The sequence below is a fragment of the Hippocampus guttulatus genome, chromosome 4 (genome assembly GCF_054856545.1).
Source record: "Hippocampus guttulatus isolate MCC_2025c chromosome 4, RoL_Hgut_1.0, whole genome shotgun sequence".
NCBI lineage: Eukaryota > Metazoa > Chordata > Actinopteri > Syngnathiformes > Syngnathidae > Hippocampus > Hippocampus guttulatus.
The window spans coordinates 5,041,685-5,066,393 of NC_141264.1; the positions used below are offsets into that span (position 1 = coordinate 5,041,685).

Genomic DNA, 24,709 nt, shown 5'->3' on the forward strand with positions numbered 1-24,709 from the left:
AAAATAAATGGACATTCAAATTTTATTTTCGTACAATTCGTTAGTATACATCACTTGTCGGTGAGTAGTCCCTACTTTTCTCGTCATATATGACGACAAACATAGAAATTTCAAACACACTTTATATATAAACGATTCCCATTCTTGCACTATAAGACACAAAATACCATCTTTAGCTTTTTCTCCCCCTAATAAAATAATATAATAATGTAAACAATAAACAAATACCATCAACTGCCATCTTTTCTTTGTATTTCTGAACTCACTCTTGTGAATTCAGAGATGATTTTGGTCAACAGGTGCTATTTGGAATGACAAATAAATAAGTATACTGAATTTGTTAGTGTTAATAATTAAAAACAAACAAACACAAAAGGGATCGGTTCTTGTCACAACTGTATAGTAGATCCCACTGACCATAAGATTGCAATGAGTTCTGATGCTACACCAATGTACAGAAGGCTCAATTTCAGCCTAGTATACAAATTATTTGGTCATATGATTCCAACAAACACCTCGATTATCCAAAATATGTTATTACCTGTATTTTATAAGATTCTGTTCTTCGCCTCCGATATATCTAGAAGTTGGACATGGACATTGGCAGCATTCATCTCTTCCACTTGCACTGGAACAATGTTTTATAAATAAATAAGTATTGCTGACTGTTTTTAGCAGAAAAAAAGTATGTTTAATTTTGTACTGTAACCTGCATTTTGCTTACATTCTGTTCCTTATCTCATGAATTGGGTTTTAGAAAAGTGCATCACTCCGTTTTTTAGGTCCATCTTGTTGGACTTGTCTTTGGAGTAAGTTTTGATTCTGGATTAGGTAGCAGAGGAAGGCCTTTCAAAGCTGCCTTCACCATCTAATGGACTTCACGATCAAATGCTAAATGTCATCATCAGTTCTGCTACGAAACCAGTCGAGCACGGTGCCCTTGTTCTCGCTGACCCACTGGATGTTGACGTTAACCTGCTCAATAGCCTGGTCCACAGCCCCCGAAGCAGCACCAAGGTCAGACTTTGTGGCAAAATCCTTCAACTGCAGAGGTTCAGAGGTGAATTTTTTAAAATTATATTTAAAAAAACAACAACTTGAGTTTAGTGACTCATTTTATGATCTGTGTGTGATGATATGTTTGGAATGACATCACTGCTAAGGATAAATTACCTCCTCCAGTTCAAACGGAGTTGAGAACCTCCTGGTCACACCCTCGATCAGTTTGGCTCCATCGCTGGTGACAGGCAAAAACAAGATATATTGAATTACATTTGAACAACACAATTGTAATGTTGAAACAATTTGATCTGAAGATTAAAAAAAGCTTGAATAAACTTCCTGACAATGTCATAAGGATCACATGACACACGTTTGAATTGAAATGAATAAGCGCCACTTCCTTGTGGCTTTTGTGAGAAAGAAATCAAGATAAGCACCGATTCCAATTAATGACCTTTGTACTTGATGACAGCTAATTTAAACAAGCCACCGTGTATCACAAGCTTTATGGCAGCCGTTGATTCAAAGAACTGCTCTCTTCAGTGGCCGATGTACAGTAAACAGGCAATTGGCAAGCAGTAAGATGAAACTTTTTCACATCTGTGGTTTCATACAAAGAGATGAACAGATCCCTTGTATGAATCAATAAACACAAGCCATGACCTATGATTAATTTTTTTTACTTGAGCCTCCTTTAGGCCTGTTTTTCTTGTTTCTAAAACGCTGTTGTCGTGTAAACAGAACAGTTTCTTCCCTTGAATGAACAAATGTGCCTCCGGATTTTCTGCATTCTACTTTCATTTTGATACCGGTTTAGGAAATGGGTCACAATGCATTACAAACTAAAAATCACAACACTGCCATTAGGAAGATTATTCATTGTTTTTTTTAGACGGTGGCTTATAGCTCAACAAATGTGATGTTTAGCACGCCAGCCTCACAGTGCAGAGGTGCAGGATTCGATTCTGGCTCCGGCCTTCCTGTGTGGAGTTTGCATGTTCTCCCCGTGCCTGCGTGGGTTTTCTCGGGGTACTCCGGTTTCCTCCCACATTCCAAAAACATGCATGGCAGGTGAATGGAACACTCTAAATTGTCCCTAGGTGTGATTGTGAGCATGGATGGTTGTTCGTCTATGTGTGCCCTGCGATTGGCTGGCGACCGGTTCAGGGTGTCCCCCGCCTACTGCCCGAAGACAGCTGGGATCGGCTCCAGCATGCCCCGCGACCCTCATTAGGATAAGCAGATCAGAAAATGGATGGATCTCTCTCTCTCTCTCTCGATATAGTTAGATATATAGATGGATCGATAGATAGATACACATTCTGCATTCTGACATACGTCATGGCAGCACAGATGTACAGTGTTGAAAAGTTGAAGAAGAAGAACTAACCCCTGACTAACGTAGTCCCAGTGTGCACGAATAAAATTCCAAGCCAATCCATGCCCCGCCACATTTGTGGCAATGTAGTTAATAGTCGAAGTAACATCCATCAGACGTATCTTCTTAGGGTCCAAAGTGTAATCCAAGTATCTGCAAGATAACCAAGACATTCTTTAGCAAGTCTTCCAGACTTGGCTTATCTATGGCCGTCATAAAATGACATCTTGTTATTCAACCTTTTCTCAGATTTAATACTAAGTATGAAACATCACCAGGTTCGAAAGTCATTGTTCAGGTCACCTGCTTAGAAGCCAGATCTTCTTGGTGCATGACAGGGCTTTACGAAGCTGGTCTTTCTCGGAGATTTTACTGGTGTTCTGGAACTTATTCCAAGCAAACTCCCACTCTTTTTTCCCTCCGGCGGCCACAGCTTGGCAGTAGATGACTGACCGTAAGTTGGGGTGAATGCTGAGTCGCACAGAAACACACAAAACATGATGACAATTGCTGGGAGACATTGTTTTCTTCTTTCTTCCTACGGACATTCTGCAAATGCAATGCAGTGAAATCGTTTTTTTCGACCGTATTGCAATGTTTTTATTGTGTCTGTGACATGAAGACCTTTAAATGGTGGACTTAATTTTCCAATCTAATTTTTTAATCGGCTTGAGCTGAATTAAAATCTTTTAATTCATGAAGTTTCTGCAAATGTGTGCTTTACACTTTCCGCACAGCCCAAAATTATACTCTAATATAACGTATTCTATTACACAGTTCCTATGGCAACGATGATTAAAGCTGAAAGATAAACATGTGACTAACTGAGGCTTATGGCTTGGCAATAGCACACGCAGAAGACAAAGTAACGGCGTTGAACTTGGGCTTTGATCATCCCTCTAATAAAATGACAATTACATATTTAACTATGGTTCTATGACGTGAAGGGACATTCCATGCTGTTAGGGACGTAACTACGCCTTCACACAGCACAAATTAAATTAAAATTAAAGTGGAAATCGACTCGAAAATGTTCTTTGCAATATTATGTTCTATGTAGCCCCACGAGTCCAACCATGGCATTCTGATTCATTTTACATTTTAGGAATATGAGTAAAGCAGCGAAATCCACCGGTTTTTATCCATTTCAGGCGGTGATCATTTTGCCACTTTCTGTCAAGTTGAAATGACATCACAGTTGCTCGGCGCTCAGGTAATGGCCAATCACGGCTCACCTGTTTTCTGAAGCCGAGTCATGATGAGTTGCCACCTGAGCCCTGAGCAACTGTGGATTTTGCTGCTTTAATTTATATTCCAAAAACAGATTACTAATCAGAATGCCGTGTTTGGACTCATGGAGGCACATAGAACATATTCTTGTCAGGAAAATCTTAGGGTTGACGTCCCCTTTAATTACTGTTAGAATAAATGATCATGTTTATCCCATATTTACTCCTTTTGTAGTTACAGAGGGTTTGTTCAAGAGTGTGACTCTGCAGAAATCTCATTTACAATAGTGGATAGTTGGACCGTCTTGGAGTGACCAAAATGGTCCCACTCTCAGCTTTTCAGTTAACATCCTTTTGTTGAAGTTAACGGCTTTTGATAAAAGTTAACTGTTGTTTGTGAAGATAACATCAACTCAAGGACGACGGACTGTGGGATGTCAACGTCAAGCAATGACAACCATGCCTGCCTGCTGAGTCTTTCTATTCCTGATGTAGTCTTAGCGTGCGATTACCAGCCAAAACCCAACAATTACACTCCCTGGCTCAGCAGCAAAGAAGTCAATCGGGGCATTCTGCATAGTGGTGTTCATAGGTCGCTATACGTTTTCTATTCACATCCAGGCTTTTCTAATAGGAAAAGCAAAATTACGATGACATGAATATGAAGTTTCCAAGCTACCAAAGTGTGTTATGCGTTATTCATTTACATGACTTTATGTGCCATTACACCCACATGTTCGAGCTGCAGTTTTGTGCTCTTGTAGGTTCAGGATCCTAAGATTTCATTTTCTATATGGGATATTTTAGAGATGAGGGAATACATTCTTAGGTCTTGCTTTGCCTCCGATAAGGTGACCTCAAAAACTTTTTGAGAGTTAGTCACTGATCTAAAACTTATACTTGCCTTTGCTACACCATTGCTGGGGACGAAAGCCACACAATAATAACAGTTTACATATTTAAGACCACCACACTGTTAGATTATTTAAATCAATCAGAAAGAAGAAATAGGTTGAGTCTGTAACACATTTTACATTGCCAGGTGTGTCTTTACCTGTTGGCGTTGGTATCATTGCCATTCATCCAGTCGTCAAACATCCACGTAGCCCTTTGGATGCATTCTTGGAGTCCATTGGAACAAGCCACGTCAATGGCTGTGATCTGGTTGTGCCTTGAAATGAAACCCAGTGTTATTTCTTTTGTAAAATAATCCGTCAACTTGCTTTGTTATATTGATTCTCGAAGCAAAGCCTGCATGTTTTGTTGTCCAGTGATGGCCTATTGCAATAACTTTTCAAACAATAAATAGCACTGAATGCCTACCTACTGACCCAACCCCAAGCCAACTATTTACCTACCTTTATTGATATTGAACCTTGATCATATTGATGGAAAGGCAAAAACCTCCGTAAAGGAAGGATCAGTTAAAGCTCCCAAACATCTGAGAAACTCAGCAGCGGCAATGGGCTTGCATGTTTTCTTCTGGGATGGGCTCAACATTTTTCACAGATGTAAGACATGATGTCATGAGCAAAATGAATTTAAAAGTGTACAAAACATTTTGTCTGCCAAAAAAAAAAAAAATCCAACAAACTGATTAGAAGATCCTTCATCATGCAGCGAGCCAATGACCCAAAACACAAAGGAGTTCATGCAGGAAAGAAGTGGGAGGTTTGACAATGGGAAAGTCCATCTCCAGACTTCAACCATCTGAATCCGGAAGTTTGTCGACTAAAGAGGAGACTAAAATTAGTAACCGCCAAAACAATCCAAAAAGTAAAAGAGGCCATGGTGAAAGCCTGGAAAAGCACACGTGTCAAACTGCTGTCCTGGATATTTTTTTGGACTGTGGAAAAGTGGATGTAGCACATGCTAACGGCACACAGCAGCGCCCCCACTGTGAGGCAGACATGCTAACCATTCGTCATACTGTGTTGCCTTGGAACAAAATAATAAAGGGGGCAATTTATCGACCAGTGTCAGCACTGATAATGAGCATATCATTGATTGCTCAGAAAAGTTGCAGACGTGTTGGGGGCACGAGGCAGTTGCGTTTGGTGTCCACTATGAGTGGCAGAACTACGGTTCTGCTCAACAAAATGAAGAGTGGATCAAATGTCGGAGATGAAGTGAGGCCTCCACGAGTAAAAATGCTTGTATAGTCTTTGCGTGTCTTTACGTGCACTTGCCCCCCTCCCCCCACCATCCCACACACACTTAAAGATTCACCCCTTGCCTCACCTCGCAATCCCTTAACTCCACCACTACTTGTAATATTAATGACAGCCATACTCAACATTGATTCTGGCGTTCAATGTCACTCAGCCTACATGTGCTTGATTGGGGGTTTTTTTTCCCAGTCTTCCGATTTCCTCCTGCTTCCACCGGTTTACTTTTTTCGTAGGCTAGTTGTAGACTTGGCATGTGATTGAGTTGTTTGTCTCTATGTGCCCTGCGATTGTCAAGCGAGCAGTATGTAGCACACCTTTCACCCGGGATAGGCTAAACAACAATAACATGAGCTACTACAGAAAAAAAGAAATTATTTAATTATCTTTTATTTTAATGCCAATATATTGATCATCAATAAAGTTGTTTATTGGTGATCAATATATGGATCACGTTGATTTATTTTTTGACGTGTATTTATGTATTTAAAAAACATTTAATCCTCGAGGGAATCTTAACCCTTAATGCACCCTGTAACCAGATAACATGATACGCTGTCCACTGTTCCTGAAAGGGTTAAGATGTATATATTGTATAATACGCTTGTGACACAGTACATCAAATTGTTAAAAATACAAACAGAACTTTAGTGTAAGGAAAACATTTGTTCCTTACTGTAATGAATGGTCCACTGGAATTTCCGAGTTGTCTGTGAAGTTTCTGAAGTAACTGTACAAGTTTTTAACTTGAGCCCGAAGATAGAGCTGAAGGAAAAACCGTGTTATGGAGTGACAAATAGTAGTGTCAGGTACAGTATGATTTGTAAGTAATGATACTGCTGGTCATGGAACAGAATGGAACATGCCTGCATCGGTCCATACACCTCCGAGCGGTCAAACATGAGGACGAAGTACTCAAGATTCCGAACTGCCGACTCCCAGGGTATGTACTCTTTCTCATCGCGAAGGAACCACGTTGTATTTAGAGCCAGAGTCACATCAACTATTTTGGCCCTAAAAGAAAAGTTGAGCAAAGTCACTGATCAAGACCATATTCGATTGTGTTGATCCACAGAAAATTAATCTGTGGGGGTCCAATTCCATCAATGTTCATCTTCAAAGATTTAAGGATACAACAGCAGTAATACCTTGCCAAATGAAATGCATCATCAATGAGCTGCCCTCGATTCATCACTGGAATGCGCTAGACAGCAAAAAAATAAATAAATAAAGATGAGACATGTTCGAACAATTTTTGTGTACAATATGTAATTTACAAGACATGTTCAATTCATGGGAAAAAAAGGGGGGGGGGCATAAGTTAAATCACCTGAAACTTCATTAACACCTTTTCGATTGGCTGGTTTCCCTGAAAAACTCTGTATTGATTGTTCTGTTTCGTTTTTCTTACAGCTGATTGAATAAATTAACCCACCCATTCAGGAACACAAAACTTGTGATAGATGTGTAATTTTTTAAAAAAAAGTTTCCAACCATTGTCAGTTCAATGGGGGTGGGGGGGGGGGCATAAGGAATAGACATTGAACCTGCGAGCGGTGGTGACCCTGCAACACAAGCTCCAACTATTTTGGTCTGGTGTCTTGCTCAAGAGTCCATCCAGTCATAATTTTGCTTTTTAACAAACATCTTAAGACAAATGCCTACCGACAGTGGGCCTTCTCTCCCATGTCCTCAATCTAAGTCATGATTTTCAAATTAAATTATAAAATATGCACACCGGTTCTATTATTAGCCAATATGGCTTAATACTCACATTGCGGTTTGATTCCAGCTGACTGAGGAGGTTCATCCAATTCTCTGGGTTGTAATTGACCCGATAGTATCCAGTACAGTTGACATTTGCAAGGATCCACTGCTTAGAAATGAATGGCTCTTTAACTGCTCCAAAGGAAACATTGGTTAATGTTGTATGTGTGTATAGATTGATAGAGAGAGAGAGAGAAAGGAAAATAATTACGAATGAAGGATAGTGTGGAAAGAAGGAAGTCACCATATTTGTAGAAGATCACAAATTCAATGACAGACTGCTAATCAGGTACACTCAAATCCAAATGGAGATGATAGTTGTGTTGTGACTCTGCTAGAATTCTTCCTTTCTGATCTTCACGGGTTTGATTGGGGGGGAAGGAAAAATGCTCTTTTCTTACCTGCACTTCTGGTCTTCAACCAGACGAGAGAAGTTCCCGATGTATTTGACAACACTCGGATTGGAATATGCCACAAAAAGCTGAAAAACAAACAAAAAAACCCCCCCACACCTGATTCGTTTGATCAAGTCACCAATAAGCTTTACAGAAGCTAAATGATGCTGCTGCCTCACTGTATAGGTGTGCCTAATATTGTGGCCAGTCAATTTAGGGGTAACATTTGACGTAAAAAATATTGTCGCTGTCATTTACTGCTAACGTGGACCACGTAATCTTGAGCTGCGATCGAATGAAGGGAAATCAAGCCCATTTTCGAGTCGGAGTTGCCTTCAGAACTCTGGTTGGAACTGAAACTAGAATGGTTTTGAGGCTATACTTCTTCATCATTTACACCAGGGGTGCCCAAACTTTTTGGACCGAAGATCTACTTTTCGATCAACTAACCTCCCGGGACCTACCCTTACCGGCACGCGCACACACGCACACACACACGCACACACACACACGCACACACACACACGCACACACGCACACATGATGAGCATGCGATGCATTTTTGCAGCCTGTTAACGATCGTAGCTCACACGTACCGTTTTAAAGTGCTTCCCTGGGTCCTCCTAGATTCCTATTCTTTGCCCGTGCCCTCGGTGAATTGTACACGAAGCAAACTCTGAATGAGAATAATGACGATAAAAGATAGAGCGCAACAGCTCTGATCACAAACTGCAATTGCAGGCTGCTGAGCGCTAACAACTTCCGGTGACGTATTCACGCGGCACCGTAAATTCAAGATTTACCTGCTTTTTTTAATTTTTTAACTATTTTTTTTTGTGAAAATGTGAATGATAGGATGATTAGGGTGCAGCGTACATTAACACACACAAAAAAATATTACTAACATGTACAAAGACACACAAGTGGTTGTTTGTTTGTTTTCTCCTCGACACTCCTCGGATCTACTTGGGACCTGTCTTAGATCTACCGGTAGATCAGGATCGACGTAATGGGCACCCCTGATTTACATAAAGAGTGCATCTACTCTGCATTGGATGGAACGCTGAATTTATTATTTCCTTTTTTCTTCCTGGCCGAAATGCATTTTGACAAAGTCGAATGAAAAGTGTGAACATTTTTCCTCTATTTTTAATGAGAAGAACAAAGAATGTAGCATAGTTTTCTATTTTTGCTGATTATTTTTGTTTTGTACTCATGCGTACTTTTGGTTGATTAACTACTGTTGGGTTTGCTCACTGCTAACGGCGTCTGCTCTTGTTGGCTGTCTATAAGAGCTAACATAAGAGGTAACTCTAACCAAATCTGTTTTGCTCGGAAATGTAAAACATCACATACCTCGAGTCCAAAGAACTGTTGAAGAGGAAGTGCTTCTGGTCAATTTCACCAGTGGTCGTGTTGATGGTAATGACGGGATATCCATTTTGATTGGTCCATGTGTGCATTGTCTCGGCAACATCAGTGTGACCCCCGTCATCAACAACAGCCTGAACGCACGGAACAAAACGGTGTAAAAGGTGCTTTCCTTTTGTATAGGCTTCCAAAGATTTATTTCGGGGGGGGAGGGTGTTTGATTTTTGTGAACTTACCTTTCGTATATAGCCCCAAAGGTCATCTTGGTCAGTGTTTCCATGTCTAAAGGCACTGAGGTACATCTGCGAAGATGAAAAAGGGAGCGCAAAGGGTTAGGTTTCCTCTTATTTGGGGTGTTTTGTTTTTTTAATTGTACTATTAGAAGATTGAAAATACAAAATATTTGCCAGTAGGCAGAAGCAGCAGAAGAATTTTTTTGTCATGATCCACTCAGAGGTTAGTTTCGCTTTCCTCCCTTTTGGACACATTTCCAGAAAGAAGGTTTCATTTCAAGTATGATCAGATGAGGATGAAGGCAAGGAACAAAGAGAGATGTCAAACGTCCAGTTGTGATCGGGTGACATCAGCTGACCTCAACCAATTTAAGTAGAGCTGAAATAAAGCTAACAACGTGGGCTTGGAACTGCTTTCAGACTTGGTTCAATCTAAAAAAAATGGGAACACTGACTTTCCGTCCATTTAAAAGACCAAGTTTATGGATCCACCTGAATGACAAAATGGGAAAGCAGCTACCTCGGGCGGGCTGAACAGAATGTTTTCCAAGATGTTGTGACAAAACGACACATCATCCCGCGATCTCAGCCTCGTGCTTCCGACCGACTGACAATGGTGACAATTTTCAGTACATGATATTGCTTCACTGGATCCTGAGTTTGTTCGATCTGTTTAGTTTTGAGATCTTGCTGCCAACCAGTGGCGTTCCGTCAGGGCCAGCAAGGCCTTCTCTGCTGGCCTAAATATTCTCAGAAAAGTCGATTTAATAAATTTACTTTTCTGAGAATAACATAAATTTAATTTGTTATTTTATTTTCATAAATATGTCAACAAAATTATTCTCTGTATTCTTTACGTCATATTATTTCCACTTAGTCGAGTGGCTTTCAATGTTATTTTAAAGAACATTGAAAGCCACTCGATAAATAACTTATTTATTATGGTAGAGTTTTTAACCAATCATATTTCAGCTAGCTTGTGTTGCCAGGTAAACTAAACTTGCTCGGGGCCTTCAGATGAAACAGAGCAGGCCCCTGTGCGCTGTAAATGAACGGGCACAGTCAGCTTGCAATAGCCAATCAGATCACGAGTCTGAGTACCAGGGCCAGCTAGAAGGCCTTACGCCGACACTGGACGTGCGCTTTCGGTGATTGGATTAGCGCCTGCTAGAGGGAGCTGTTGCTGGATTTTGACCGAAAATGGCCGAAGGAGAAGAAGTTGATCTGGTTGCAGAACTACTTTGCACACAATTTTCAAGACGGACCTTCCACTGGATTTACCAATTTAAGTTGTTTTACCAAGGCAGCAAGGAAACATCAGAGCACGGCTGGGCACTTACAAGCTACGGTGCGTTTAAAAACGTTTGGGGACACTCGCGTAGATCTGCAGCTCAGTGAACAGGCACTACATTGGTGAGTAAATGAATTTTATTTTACATTTCTTCTTGTTATTTTATTTCGTTAGTATTAAATTAATGGTAAAGAAATAAAATGACAAAGATACAAAAATGTATCAAATAAATCAGCTCACCTGCAATTTATAATGGCGCATTGTCGTCAGCTTCGTGCACTAAAATTCGTTCAAGATCAGCTGCTCAATATTTTCAGTTATTTGCTGTTGTATAGCCTATTCTCAAAATGCAAATGATCTGTTAATTTTATTTTCAAAGAATAGTTTGTTTTGTTATTGTGTGGTTGGTGTCTTATATGAAACTGCGACATTGCGCAATTTATTGGACAGACTTGTTTATGATCACACAGCGTAATTTGTGTGGCATTTTATTTCGTATTTTTTAAATCTTTTTATTTTTGACAGTATCTGTAAATTTAGTTTCCTGCTCTTAATTGTGAATGCATACTTGATGGTTTGAAATGCTCCTGAAATTAAGTGCTGCCTGACGAGCCTATATTGTGTTCATGTATGTGACGTCACTGAAGGCCTAAGGTTGAAATGCACGGCCCGCCACTGCTGCCAACCCTCCATCTCTCTTTTCCTTTCACCATGAAGCGACAGTTTCCCTTGTTTTCTCTTTTTTTTGAGGGTGCTCCATTATCAACACCACCGTTTTCTGTTTTCCTATCTCTTAATTCCTCTGTGTTTTTAACCTTTTTTTGTCATCAGTAGCACTTTTTTTTGCTTTATTTTTGTTTGCTTGTTTTCGTTGCATCATTATTTGTTACTCGACGTTAAAACCCCCAACAACAACAACTGTTTGTTGCATTCCACAAAAGCCTGTCTGCTCTGCGGCTGGGCGAGTTGCAGATCGTTATATTTTTATAAAGTCAGGATTTCAAACCTCCACATGGGCCACTGCTGTGCAGACGACTTGGGAGGAAAATAATTGGTTCCAGATATTTTGCAATGTTACACCAGGCTTGACCTCGTCAAACCTGCCCACTTCTGAAGATTTTTTTTTTTGTAACCCGACAATCTTTTCTATCTAGTAATTCTCGAGAATAAGATGCTTCCCATTATGTCCAAGTTTAAATTGCTGCTTGTAATAAATATAACACTGCAAAACATCTGTTGAGAAAAACAAGATTGGATCAACATAGAGTAGACGGAATTATTTTAAAGAAGAGAATGAGAGTAGAAAACAGGAGTGGCTCATGGACAGAACTCTATGAGAAACAATTGTGGAAAGTCCACATCCTGTTCTGTCTCCCCCATGTTGGCTATTGCTGTCTTGTTTATGTTCCGGCTTCTAACTGGGAAGTAAATTCCTGAAGTGTTTCTTGCATACTTGGCCAACAAATCTGATTCTGATTCTTATCACAGCGATGAATGCCACCCTTCCATTTTCTATACCAGTACTACTGGATCCATATCAGGGTCCCGGAGAGCCCGAGCCTATCATCGTTGACATTTGGCAAAAGTAGGCTCGTTGCCAGTCAATCACAGGGCACTGAATCCTTTGGCTATCGGTTCCCGCCCAGTTATGGAGATAATGGAGTATCATGGATACAGATGGCAGAGAAGCTGACCTCCTGGGGTCACATACCCAAAGGCAGGGCCATTTATGTGTGGGAAACTTATGATAATATAATTAGCACAAAACTCAATTTCAATGAAGTTGTAACAAGGCGTAAAATGTCATGTATCAATGTAGAGTGTATTCAGTTTTTAATGATGTTTTACACAACGTTCCAACTCCATTGAGGAGCCTGTAAGTTCTAAACTTAACCGAGAGCCAGTGCAAGACTGGCAAACAGGACTGATGAGGCTCAACCTATGGGAGTTAAAGAAAAGCCTCGCGACAACATTGGGTGCTCATTTGGAGGTTTTGTTAGGACAGGACATGGACCGACTGTAAGTTGGTAAATATTTTTCAAGAATAAGCAAAGAATAGATGGTACATGGGTGGCACGGTCCAGTTTCCTCCCACATTCCAAAAACAGGCATTGCAGGCTGACTGAACACTCCAAATTGTCCCTTGGTGTGAGTGTCAGCGCGGATGGTTGTTCGTCTCTGTGTGCCCTGTGATTGACTGGCAACCAGTTCAGGGTGTCCCCCACCTACTGCCCGAATACAGCTGGGATAGGCTCTAGCACACCCGCGACCCTTGTGAGGATGAAGCGGTTCGGAAAATGGATGGATGGATCTACAGCAGGGGTGGGCAAACTACGGCCCGCGGGCCGGATCCGGCCCGTTGGTCTTTTTAATCCGGCCCGCCGAAGATTGGTGCACAATTAAGGTTTGATTGCATTCATTTCGTTTGGACTTTTAATGACAGGTATTTCAACACCAGGTGGCGCAGTTACTTCAAGTTGCAGAGCACAGGGAGGGAGGGGAAGACGAAGAACGAGCGAGAGAGTAATGACCATGGAAGGGAAAGTGATATGTATCTGATTAAACGAAGCGGGTAACAAAGTACGAAACATTCAGGAGACGCCTGGAGTCGGAAAGACTCAAATCTACGAGACTTTGAAAAACAAGGAAGCGATTCTTACTCAGTCCGATTCTGGCAATTTCCACGCTCAGAGTGAATTGCTTGTGGCTCGAGTAAATGAACATTTCCTAGAATGGTTTGATTGTTATCATGTTAAAAACTTTCCGCAAACTGGACCGCTAATAAGAGTCGGAGAGCAGTCAAATGTGTAGAGCGTGAACAACAGGGGGCTCAATACACATCCTTGAGGAGAACCGGTGCTGAGTGTGATGGTGGAGGAGAATGTTACATTATTACTGGCATACAAAGACATTGTGCTATCTTCTTTATTTTCTATTTCTAACTTTTGGCCCGGCCGACCACAATATTTTCTGCTTCTCATTTGGCCCGCCCAGGAAAATAATTGCCCACCACTGATCTACAGGATACTCTTTCATGAACCTGGGTCCATTGAAGTATTATTAATAAGTTACACATACCGATACAGTATTTCATTTCATAACATCACAAACACTAAATTGAAATTTGTTACACCTTTTCTCTTTGGACATTTTTGAGCCTCAAAGCCTCTTCGAGTAGGTCTGTAAAAACGTTGTTTCCTTGGTCTGTGAAATTGACTTGACAGAAGCATTTTAAATAATACAACGCCAAAGTCTCATAGGGGAGCGAAAAAACAATGCAAGGAAGAAGAAAAAAGGACCCTCAGAAGGGATGGATTTCATCGAAATCTTTTGCATGTAGGCTTGTGTTCTAAACAAAGATAAAAACGCAAAACAGATGTTGGGATATAAAGTGATTGCCTGGCAGTCAAAGGGTTCACTCATCCTGCTCTGATTCACTGGACCTGGTGGGCGGACTGTGCGCAGTACAAAACAGTGCAATTGTTCTTGTACCGAGCCTTGTGATGTGCGTATCAAAAGCTCTGTTCCGCTCAACAGGCGCCGCTCACACCAAATGTTATTTTTTTGGGGGAACATTGTGAATGATTTGACCTGAAATTGAAAATCTGCATCCTACGTTCCGTGATGCTCACTCTAAAAAAAAAAAAAAAAAAAAAGGTGGAACAATGTCCAGACGAAATACACATTTGAATTTCAATAATACTTCGGAATACAATAAAATCTTTTGAATTCCCTCTATGACTATCTTGGTACTGTCCTTAACGTACACTGAAATATTGTATGAAGTGTCACCTGATTCACATTCATTCATTAAATACTCTCGTTATTATCTGTGTAATGTCTTGATCAAAACCAAGTACCGGTACTTCATAATGAATTTGATACATTAGTAATATATTCTCTTTTACATACAATTTTAAATGCTGTGTACAGTTTTCTTTAATTCGGATGTTCCTCAATTAATATTTCACTTTGGCGAAATACGTTTGATGTATTCGACATGCACTGCTTGGTCAGTCCAATGCTGTTGATTATGATCAAAAAAAGGCTGCAGTGTTTGAACTCCAGGGAAATGCTCATTTATGACAAAAAGAGGACCTTTGTTGGGAAACATTGTTTTAACAATTTTTTTTTTCTGAAGCGTGGTTAACTTACACATGTACATGCAAGTCAAGAATTTTAAATGTTACTCACAAAGCCTACACAGTTCATAAAGGTTTTTATGACGGCCATCTTTCAACTCTGGAATAAATTATTTTAATTTGTGCAATGATGTCTAGAAATTAGAATTGATTAGACAACCAGTGACAACGCCCCCCCCCCCCCCCAATAATTTTTAAAAAGTGTTCCTGAGTCCCAACTGGTCTTTATTTATTTATTTATTTTTGCACTGAGCGTAGAATTTATTCCCAACAGCAAAATGTGTCTTGCCACAGACGCACGATACATCGGTTAGTGTTTCAGCTGATTCGAACAAGGGTATCTCAACACTTACTTTAAGCCCTTTGTCGAAAACTCTTTGCTCCACAGCGTCGGCCAGCATTCTGAGCACAAGTGATCCCTACCGCAAGAAGAAACAAGTCATCTGAATGCTAATATCCAAAGTACGCGGCCTCTTATCTGAACTGCAAACAAGAATATAAGTACTGGATGATGACATCTGTCTGTAGTTGTATATGCATTTTGGTATACCTTGTAGTAGGATATAACATCAAACATCTCGATGATCTGTGAAGTGGACTGGATATTTTCTTGTGGGACGCTAAGAGGATGTGAAGAAGCCAACGCGTCCTGCTCAAGTGCTCCATGGAGTTCATGCATGATGTACATTTCTCTCTGGGAGAAAATACAGCACTTTTCATACATCAGAAATGCAAGGCAAAGTGCTTGACAGAGATGATGACCAAAAAAAAACCCAAAAACCAAAACTGCCACTTCTCAAATATCGCTTGCCCAAATCCATCGCTACCTTCAAATAATTGGCAAAATTATACACTGCAGACATTCTGTACATAATTCTGAACTCACCACTTTAAACGTCGGTTCGACTTCGTCCAGTGCCAAAGTTGACATGTAGGTGGCAAAGCCTTCATTGAGCCAAATTTCACTCCACCATTTCATTGTCACAAGATTTCCAAACCACTGTAAACAAAAGGAGACTGAATCTTACAAGGCACCATTTCGAATACGGCAGCATTGAATCCGCAGGTTGAAATGTGACACACCATCAAAAAAAGAAAACGAGGAATTGTCTCACTTAGTTGTGGCTGGTTAATTACACGCGGCATGTGGCCACAGGAAGATACATTTTCACGTGATTTTAGTTTTATTTTCAAAACAGAGTGCGCAGACCACTGGTGCAACTTGTATAATACTGCAGCAGAGTTTGATTCATGATTTTATGGTCAGTGTTTCAGGGATGCTCCGGTTTCCTCCCACATTCCAAAAACATGCGTGGCAGGCTGATTGAACACTCTAAATTGTCCCTCGGTGTGAGTGTGAGCGTGGATGGTTGTTCATCTCTGTGTGCCCTGCGATTGGCTGACAACCGATTCAGGGTGTCCCCCGCCTACTGCCCGGAGACGGCTGGGATAGGCTCCAGCTCTCCCCGCGACCCTAGTGGGGATCAAGCGGTTCGGAAGGTACTGTTTCAGGGATTCCTAAATGTATTGCATCTGTCAAAATATTTTGACGGATGCCACAGCAAACTCAGGGATGAGCGGTGTTTATGTCACTCATATAGTATCCGCTTGGAACCCAGCAGACCAGGTAATACATGTGGTATTTCATCAGAGCTATGAAAGTGTCAATCGCATAACGAACAGAACAACATACGGTAGTAGAAAATGGACATTTGTTGACAAAAACACAACCAGTCTTCAATGGCCCTAACATGGACTGTCAAATGACCCACAGCCACACACTCAAATTGAGAACAAGCCAAATCATAGAAAGATCCAAGCTGAGATTCAAAGCGAGAAGCTTCTGGTATGAGGCATCCAGCAGTCCAGAATGAACCGTCGTGATTTTGTCAAGTCTGGTGTGGAAAAGTTTTTGTTGGGAAGGAAAGTTTTATATAATCAGCTGTCTTTTTTGTTTGTTTGTTTCTTGACCAACCTGGTGTGCCAGTTCGTGTCCAATGACATAAGAGATTGTTTCCTTGTGCAACTGGGATGACACTCCGTCTTCATACAGCAAGATTCCTTCGTCATATGTGATTAATCCCCAGTTTTCCATCGCTACAGCAGATAAATCCGGCAGTGCAATTTGATCTGGGGGAATGATGAAGCACAATTACAGTAAGACTGAGGTTCTTTTTCATGAAATGCTCTCAAGGTGCATACAATATATGTAGGGAAAACAATACCGATGTTCAGAAGTTGGCGACATATGAACAATGTTTCAAATCTGCCTTCTCCACCACCAACAAAATTAGCAACAAAGCCTCAGATTGTCCACATGGACAAACAGTTTTTAGCATATAACGTTTAGATAACATCGTTTATTGCTCCCTCTCTATCAATAATGGTTTTATGATGGAAAAACAAAGACAGGAGTTGTCATTGGATGGTTAGACAGATAAAAATGTTTACAGCGGAGTTACAACGGTCACCGAGGTTACACATATACGTAATGTTAAAGTTCAATAAACAGTGAGAGAGTCAAAGTCAGCATCACTCACCACATCGGGGGAATATTAGAAACCCTTAGAGCCCTATTTTGGTGGACTGACAAATGCGCTTGGCGTAAAAATGTGTGTCAGTTTATTTTTGTGCCAGTGCAAGTCTAGCATAGTGTGTGAGTGAGGTTGTGTTTTACATCTCTGGATGGGCCATCGCACAGAGTTGCCTCATCCCCAACTCATCTGACAATTTGGTAACAAAAAGTAGTCAGCCCTGGATGTAAAATCGGGTGCATCATCATATTCGTGCGGTCTAGTTCAGCTTGTTTGTAAATTGTTTGGTAGATACGCTACGGGGCATCGACATATTTGGTTTCAAAATGTAGGGTAGATTTTAGACTCGCAAAAAGCAGGTCTATCTCACTGCGCTGGTGATCTAATGCGATTTTGGTGGATTTGATGAAGGCCCAAGCAGACAAATTGACCGCACCACAGATGTGTGTGGTGGCCACCATGGGATTTCAGTGTAGAAATCTATTCATTGAACAGATTATAATCATTCAAATCTTAAAAAATATTTTAATAGCACCCCCATGACATCTCACTATTGCAGTGGGAGGGGGTGGGTTAGTGGGGTGGTTACACAATAAGGCAATTGCACATGTCACACGCACAGCTGACGACAGCAGCTGCAAGGGGAAATCTTGCAGTTCACCTGCCAATGTCACGATCGGACCGCAGTGAGTCTATTTGTATTGCCGCAACGCCATGCACAGCATACTCGTGTTACGCCCAATTCTACCAACTCAAAATCTAGCAAAGTACAAAAATAAAGAAAACTCCACTAGACTTGTGTTCGGAACGAAAATCGGGCTCCTAGAGTTCCGTGATGTTGGTAAGCGGAGCAAATGACACCATTTGCTCATAGTGACACAGACGATTCAAACTAATTACACTAGTCATGATACATAACTGCAAACAATTCAGTTGAGGTTTAGAAGACCTTTCATGACATATCATCAAATTGTAGCCACACACTGAATTTTCTCGATCATGACCTCACATAAATTCTTACCAAGCTTTTTCAGAAGGTAACTGATTTCAAATTGTTTCTCGTAGAACATAAGAATCTTTCCAGTAACATTTGCTGCATATTGAGTGTGTCCAGCATCAGTAGCCTCTGGCCGGGCAAATATCTGCATGAGAAAACCATAGAAGGCAGGATACATAAGGTCCAGTTTGGTTTTTATTCTCCACTGAAACATTTATACACATGGACAAAAATGTTGGTGCCCTCCCATTAGAGTTAGCTTAATTTGTTGAAAATGAATGAAAAAATATATATTGCGTAAAATAAATAAATATTGTGTTTATTTGTTTGGGTTTTTTTTTGTGGTCTAACAGAATGATTTTTAACTGCACAACGAGTCTTCTGCACCAGTGGCACCTGTGTTATTATTTCTTTAACGGAAGGGAACCAACAATTTTGTCCTCATAAGTACCGAAACAAATGGTAGTGTAAAGGGAAGCCTAAGACATTGCCAGTCAACACAGCAAAACAACTCCATGCATCTTCAAATCAGAGCAAACTTACTTGGATTTTCACACGGTCGTGCTCCGATGGGGTGGGTGTGAACTCTGAAACGGTGAATGCCAACAAGTACGTGGACATTTTTGGTGTGGGATGAAAGTGCGTGACTTCCCAGTTATCTATAAGACCAGAGTCTGAAAGAAGGGCGTGAGGGCGGTGTTAAGTAGATTGTGTAAAAGTATACATTTTTCCTTGTTTCAATACACAGTTTCATTCTAAATATTATTTATTCACCTGCCACAGCTTCATTTCCAAGTGCCATCATGTTTTCTCGATGAATGATTGACACATCAAACACAGCTTTCATTTCCGGCTCATCGAAACAAGGAAACACTCTCCTGGCGTCTGTTGGCTGCAGATGTGTACTGGCAAGAAATCTATGAAATAAAAAGTTCAATATCCTCACCATCAAGTACTTAAGGGCTGACGTAGGAGTAAGTCAAATATGTGCAAGTCACAAGCAAGCCTCGTAAGTCATAAACTTCACATTTCCAGCAAGTCCCCAAGTTACTTTAGGAAAAGAAAGTCAAGCAAGTCGAGTCCACCACATTTCGGTTCAGTCAAATCATTACTTGGTTCAAGCAAGTTGTAAATCAAGGCAAAAAATCTTGCTCAGTAATACCATATAGAAGTGCTAATTAAATAGTAGAGCTGCTCCACTGTCCTACGGCTGAGACCAAAACCACATTTCTCCTCCTGAATTTGAGATTCGACCTCCCGACAGACCCTCCTCTCCAGCAACACTGAATGGACGTTATTAGGGAGGCTGAAGCGTGTGATTCCTCCGTAGTTGGAACACACTCCCCGATCCCCCTTCTTAAAAAGGGGGACCACCACCCCGGTCTGCCAGTCCAGGGGCACTGTCCCCAATGTCCATGTGATGTTGTAGAGGCATGTCAACCAGGACAGCCCCAAAATCCATCCGGAATCTTTCCTAACTCTGGGCGGATCTCATCCACCCCTGGGGCCTGCCACCGAAGAGTTTTTTTAACCACCTCGGTAACTTCAAAACCAGAGATAGGAGAGCCCACTTCAGAGTCCCCAGACTATACTTTCTCAAAGGAAGGTGTGTCGGGGGGGATTGAGAAGGTCTTCGAAGTATCCCCCCACGACTCACGACGTCCCGAGTCGAGGCCAGCAGTCCTCCATCTCTACTAGACACACTGTTAATGGTACACTGCTTCCCCTTCCTGAGATGCCGAATGATGGACCAGAATTTCCCCAAAGCCGTCTGGAAGTCGTTTTCAATGGCTAATCTACTCCCATGCCTGAGTTTTTGCCTCTATGACTGCCGATGCTGCATTCTGCATGGTCAGCCGGTACCCATCAGCTGTGTTCGGATTCCCACAGGCCAGAAAGGCCTGATAGGATTTCTTCTTCAGCTTGATGGGATTCCTTACAGCCTTTGTCCACCGCCCACTTCACAAAGCACCCGACACCTCTGGTCCGTCACCCAGGTTGTGAGCCCATGGAAAAGGAGAGCGATATTGTTTTTCGGGAGCTTGCAAACGAGCACCACGTCCAGGCCTAGCTCCAGAAGGGGCTCGGGTGACTCGCATCCAGGCAAGTGAAAACGAGGTCCATTCATATCAATCATCATTAAGGATCATATGAACCATCGTTTATCTGGTCCCTCACCTAGGAGCTGTTTGCCATGGGTGACCCTGCCAGGGGCATAAAGCCCCAGACAACTTAGCTTCTAGTATCATCAGGACACACAAACACCGCCACCACGCTAAGGTGACGGCTCATGGGAGGGCTCTAAAAAACAAATGGAGAATATGAAATAAAATGATATCTCCTTCGTGAATAATGCATCCATCCATCCATCATCTACCGCTTATCCGGGGCCGGGTCACGGGGGCAACAGCTTTAGCAGGGAAGCCCAGACTTCCCTCTCCCTAGCTACTTCTTCCAGCTCTCCCCGGGGGATCCCGAGACGTTCCCAGGCCAGCTGGGTGACATAGTCTCTCCAGCGTGTCCTGGGTCTTCCTCGGGGTCTCCTCCCGGTGGGACATGCCCGGAACACCTCACCAGGGAGGCGCTCAGGAGGCATCCGAATCAGATGCCCAAGCCACCTCATCTGGCTCCTCTCGATGTGGAGGAGAAGCGGCTCGACTCTGAGCCCCTCCCGGATGACCGAGCTTCTCACCTTATCTCTAAGGGAGAGCCCGGACACCCTGCGGAGAAAACTCATTTCGACCGCTTGTATCCGGGATCTCGTTCTTTCGGTCACGACCCATAGCTCGTGACCATAGATGAGGGTTGGAACGTAGATCGACCGGTAAATTGAGAGCTTCGCCCTTTGGCTCAGCTCCTTCTTCACCACGACAGACCGATACAACGTCCGCATGAATAATGCATGTTTTTTTTCAATTTACGTTTGCATGAGTGTTTACAACGACCTATTTAACACTTTTACTCTTACAATATATATTGAAATAAAGAGTAAACACGTGTACTCTAATCATCACTTCAAAACGACATCAGCTGTTTTTGATTTCAATGTGGTTCAGTTGGTGAATCAGAGACACAAACTTGGTGCATTTTATGAGGTTCAGTCAAGTGGACATGTATAAGTTGATGAGGGCCTTGTCAAATCAAACATGGTGGACATGCTCATGACCCAGCGATTGGCTCGTAACCAGTTGAGAGTGTACACTGCCTACTGCCCGAAGGCAGCTGGGATAGTCTCCAGCACACCGCGACCCTCATGAGGAGAAGTGGTTCAAGTAACAGATGGATAGATGCTCATGACCAGAAAAGTTTGCAACTCAAATTTAAAGTAGAGTTATGGATGCGTTGTCTATGCTTCAAATCACATGTTTTGATGGTATGGGTTCAAGATTATAGTCTCTGTAATGTCTAACCAACCACTTTATTGTCTTCTAAATGATCTGCATAACTGACATGAAGTTTAATTAATATTTGAGCAGAAATTGGTGAGCTAAAAGTGCCAGGCTAACTTAGCTAGCTTGACATCACAGTTCACACAGCTAGTTTGCATGTGTCTAACAGATGAAGGTAAACGTCGCAGATGTTGTGCCTTTTATCTTTGAGTTGTAAATCTTGCATGTTGGTAAAAGTTTTTCTCTCGCTTTTCAACCCCCAAAATATTCCTAGAATCCAAATGTATTCCTCATTGAAGTATCTGTTGTGAAAGTTGCTGAACTGTTGTGTGCGAGGGGAACGTGTTCCATCTCTTCAAACACACAAAAATATTACGTGGTGACCCTTTAAAATGCGTATTTTAAGTACCACTTGAAGCTGTAACTATTAGTGTCTTAGATGAATTTGAAATAAAGTCAATTTGACATTTCACGGTGAAGAATCTATTGTTTTTTGTTATACTGTAGCTTTCATTGCAAATTAAAAATGGAAAGGAGTCAGGATTATTTTGGCCAAGGAAGTCCCAAGCCGAAATTTTGGTGATTCCAATCAAGTTGCATGGCTGGAGCTCCTCACCTTTGGTTATCAGTGTTGTTTTTGATGTTCAAATCACTTCATCAGGGGTCACCAACGTGGTAGCCCACAAGGACCACATGAGTTGGCCATGGGCCTGTTATAAAACAGGACACCAGTGATGGGGCAGTGATTTTCTGGGAATGTTGTACAAGTGATCATTTGAAAATGTAAACACTGACTGATATTTATAGCAATAAGGTGTTGAATCTTGATATTAATGTTTCCTAATTATTGTGAGAGATGCTGAATATGATCCGTGTATTTACATAAAGTAATATAATTCCATATGTTCCATCCACCCATCCATCTATTTTCTGATCCGCTTCGCGGAGGGTGCTAGAGCCTATCCCAGCCGTCTTCGGGCAGTAGGCGGGGACACCCTGAACCGGTTGCCAGACAATCTCAGTCATTCCATACGATGAAAGGTAATTTGAGCAAACTTGTTGTTTTAGAAGTGTGTATGTCAAACTGGTAGCCCTTTGCACAAATCGTTGGTCAAGAAGTAACTCTCACTTTCAAAAAAGTTGCTGACCACTGAACTCGATCAAGTCAATTTGCCTTCAAAATATATCTTCAGACTCAGTCATTAAGATGAGATCAGTCACCTGTATTGTATTTCCATTCATGACTGGCTTTCAGAACACATAACAAATTCAGCCTACATTATATGAACTCCCGAGTGTTTAAAGATGATCGTTTATCTTTTAGCATCAGTTTTTTTTCCCATCACATATTACATTGAAAATAGTACTCAAAAGAAATATATGAATCAAAATCTCTCACACTTACCTGTCTGTGTTATCTTTAGAATGTGGAAAACCTTCGTTATATGTGCTTAAATACAAGGCTTGAAGATTTTGTGATATCTGTCCCTTGAACGCCAGAAACAAGCTGTAGTTCATTCCAGCCTCCAGTTTATCTGTCAACTGGATCTCCAAGAAATCACTTTCATCCGCATGATGCTTCATATTAGAGATCTCAATCTTCTTTTTTGTATTTTCATTCTTCACCAACGGATCATAAACACTCAGGTCTCGGCTATGGAGGTAAATGCTCCGCGTCGTCTCAACACAGTAAAAATGTACAGTTGAGTTACCGGTGAACAGTATCGTCTGGTTGGGAGTGGTGACGTTAACTTCCTCAATGATTTTGGAATAGAGATGAAGATGAAGAAAGATTCTGTAGTTCTCAGGCACAAGATTTGTCGGCAGCCGCATGACAGGTGGTGGTGCCATCGTGGTGGTTGCCAAGGTCGGTCGCGGCGTCGGGTTCATTGTCGCAATCTGAGTTTCGTACAAAATAATCATCGTGACGATGCCGCCGATGACAGACGCAGTCAGGATGCCAAAAGTAGCGGCGAAGGCCTTGGACGTCGAGGTCTTCGGCATGGTGGCTGCGGTACCGCAGTTCCCGTTTTGCTCGACGAGCTGAGCTTAGTCTCACAGATCTCTGGACTTGTATACCTCTGATCTCCAAGAACTTATCTGCATCCAAGTAACCACCCTCCCACAAACGGGGCTTGGCCCAACTATCCTAAGTCTGTTTTTGGATTAAGTATTAACCTGGACATTGCATAGGGAGCAAAGAGTAAGTGATTCAGTGCGGAGGGTCGTAAATTGTCCGTCATAGATAGTGCTCACACATCTGGAGGTGGTTACTTGTGGTCCAGCCACACATTCAAAGCTAATTCTCATGAAGCGCAACGCTGCCGATCTCTCTGCCTCATGTTCCTCACCTTGCATTTGTCAGTGTGATCATTATAACTTAAAGGCAATATGAAAAGTCGACACCCCACCCCGTACAAACGCCAGGTTTTTGTGATATAAAAAATGAGACCAAAACCTTTCCCCATTAATGTGATGTATGACCTGTGCAATCCAATTGAAAATAAATAAAGAGAAGTGAAAACAAACAACGGAGGTAATATGGTGGCTCAAGCGTGTGCGTCCCTTTATAACTGGGATTCTGGCTGTGTTCAAAACTAATCAATCATGTGTCATGTTAAATCATGTCAATTGTGAGTCAGAAGAACCATGGCACCACTTAAAGTCCCTCTAAACCCCGAATAAAGTTGTGCTGTTCTAGTAGGCTTTTCCTGACATCATTGTAGTCACATCTTAAAGCACAAGCCATGTTCTATAGAGAGTTTTCACAACAGAGAGATCTCATTGTTCAACTGTGCGTTACAGTATGTGGC

At 41.6% G+C, this 24,709-nt stretch overlaps 1 protein-coding gene across 1 annotated transcript; it reads right to left on the reverse strand.

Annotated features, from left to right (window-relative positions):
- Positions 1 to 4: 4 nt before the first annotated feature.
- anpeplb (alanyl (membrane) aminopeptidase-like b) lies at positions 5 to 24,101 on the reverse strand. Its single transcript, XM_086109922.1, has 20 exons — positions 23,302 to 24,101; positions 19,282 to 19,424; positions 19,051 to 19,181; positions 18,532 to 18,652; positions 16,952 to 17,106; positions 15,863 to 15,976; positions 15,527 to 15,670; positions 15,330 to 15,395; positions 9,547 to 9,612; positions 9,296 to 9,444; positions 7,946 to 8,025; positions 7,552 to 7,676; positions 6,926 to 6,981; positions 6,644 to 6,791; positions 6,454 to 6,542; positions 4,664 to 4,780; positions 2,684 to 2,851; positions 2,393 to 2,533; positions 1,174 to 1,237; positions 5 to 1,044 (listed from the first exon to the last, which is right to left on the reverse strand). Exons 1-20 carry the CDS (start codon positions 23,898 to 23,900, stop codon positions 892 to 894), a joined length of 2,829 nt encoding a protein of 942 aa, XP_085966048.1. The 5' UTR covers positions 23,901 to 24,101; the 3' UTR covers positions 5 to 891.
- Positions 24,102 to 24,709: the final 608 nt, after the last annotated feature.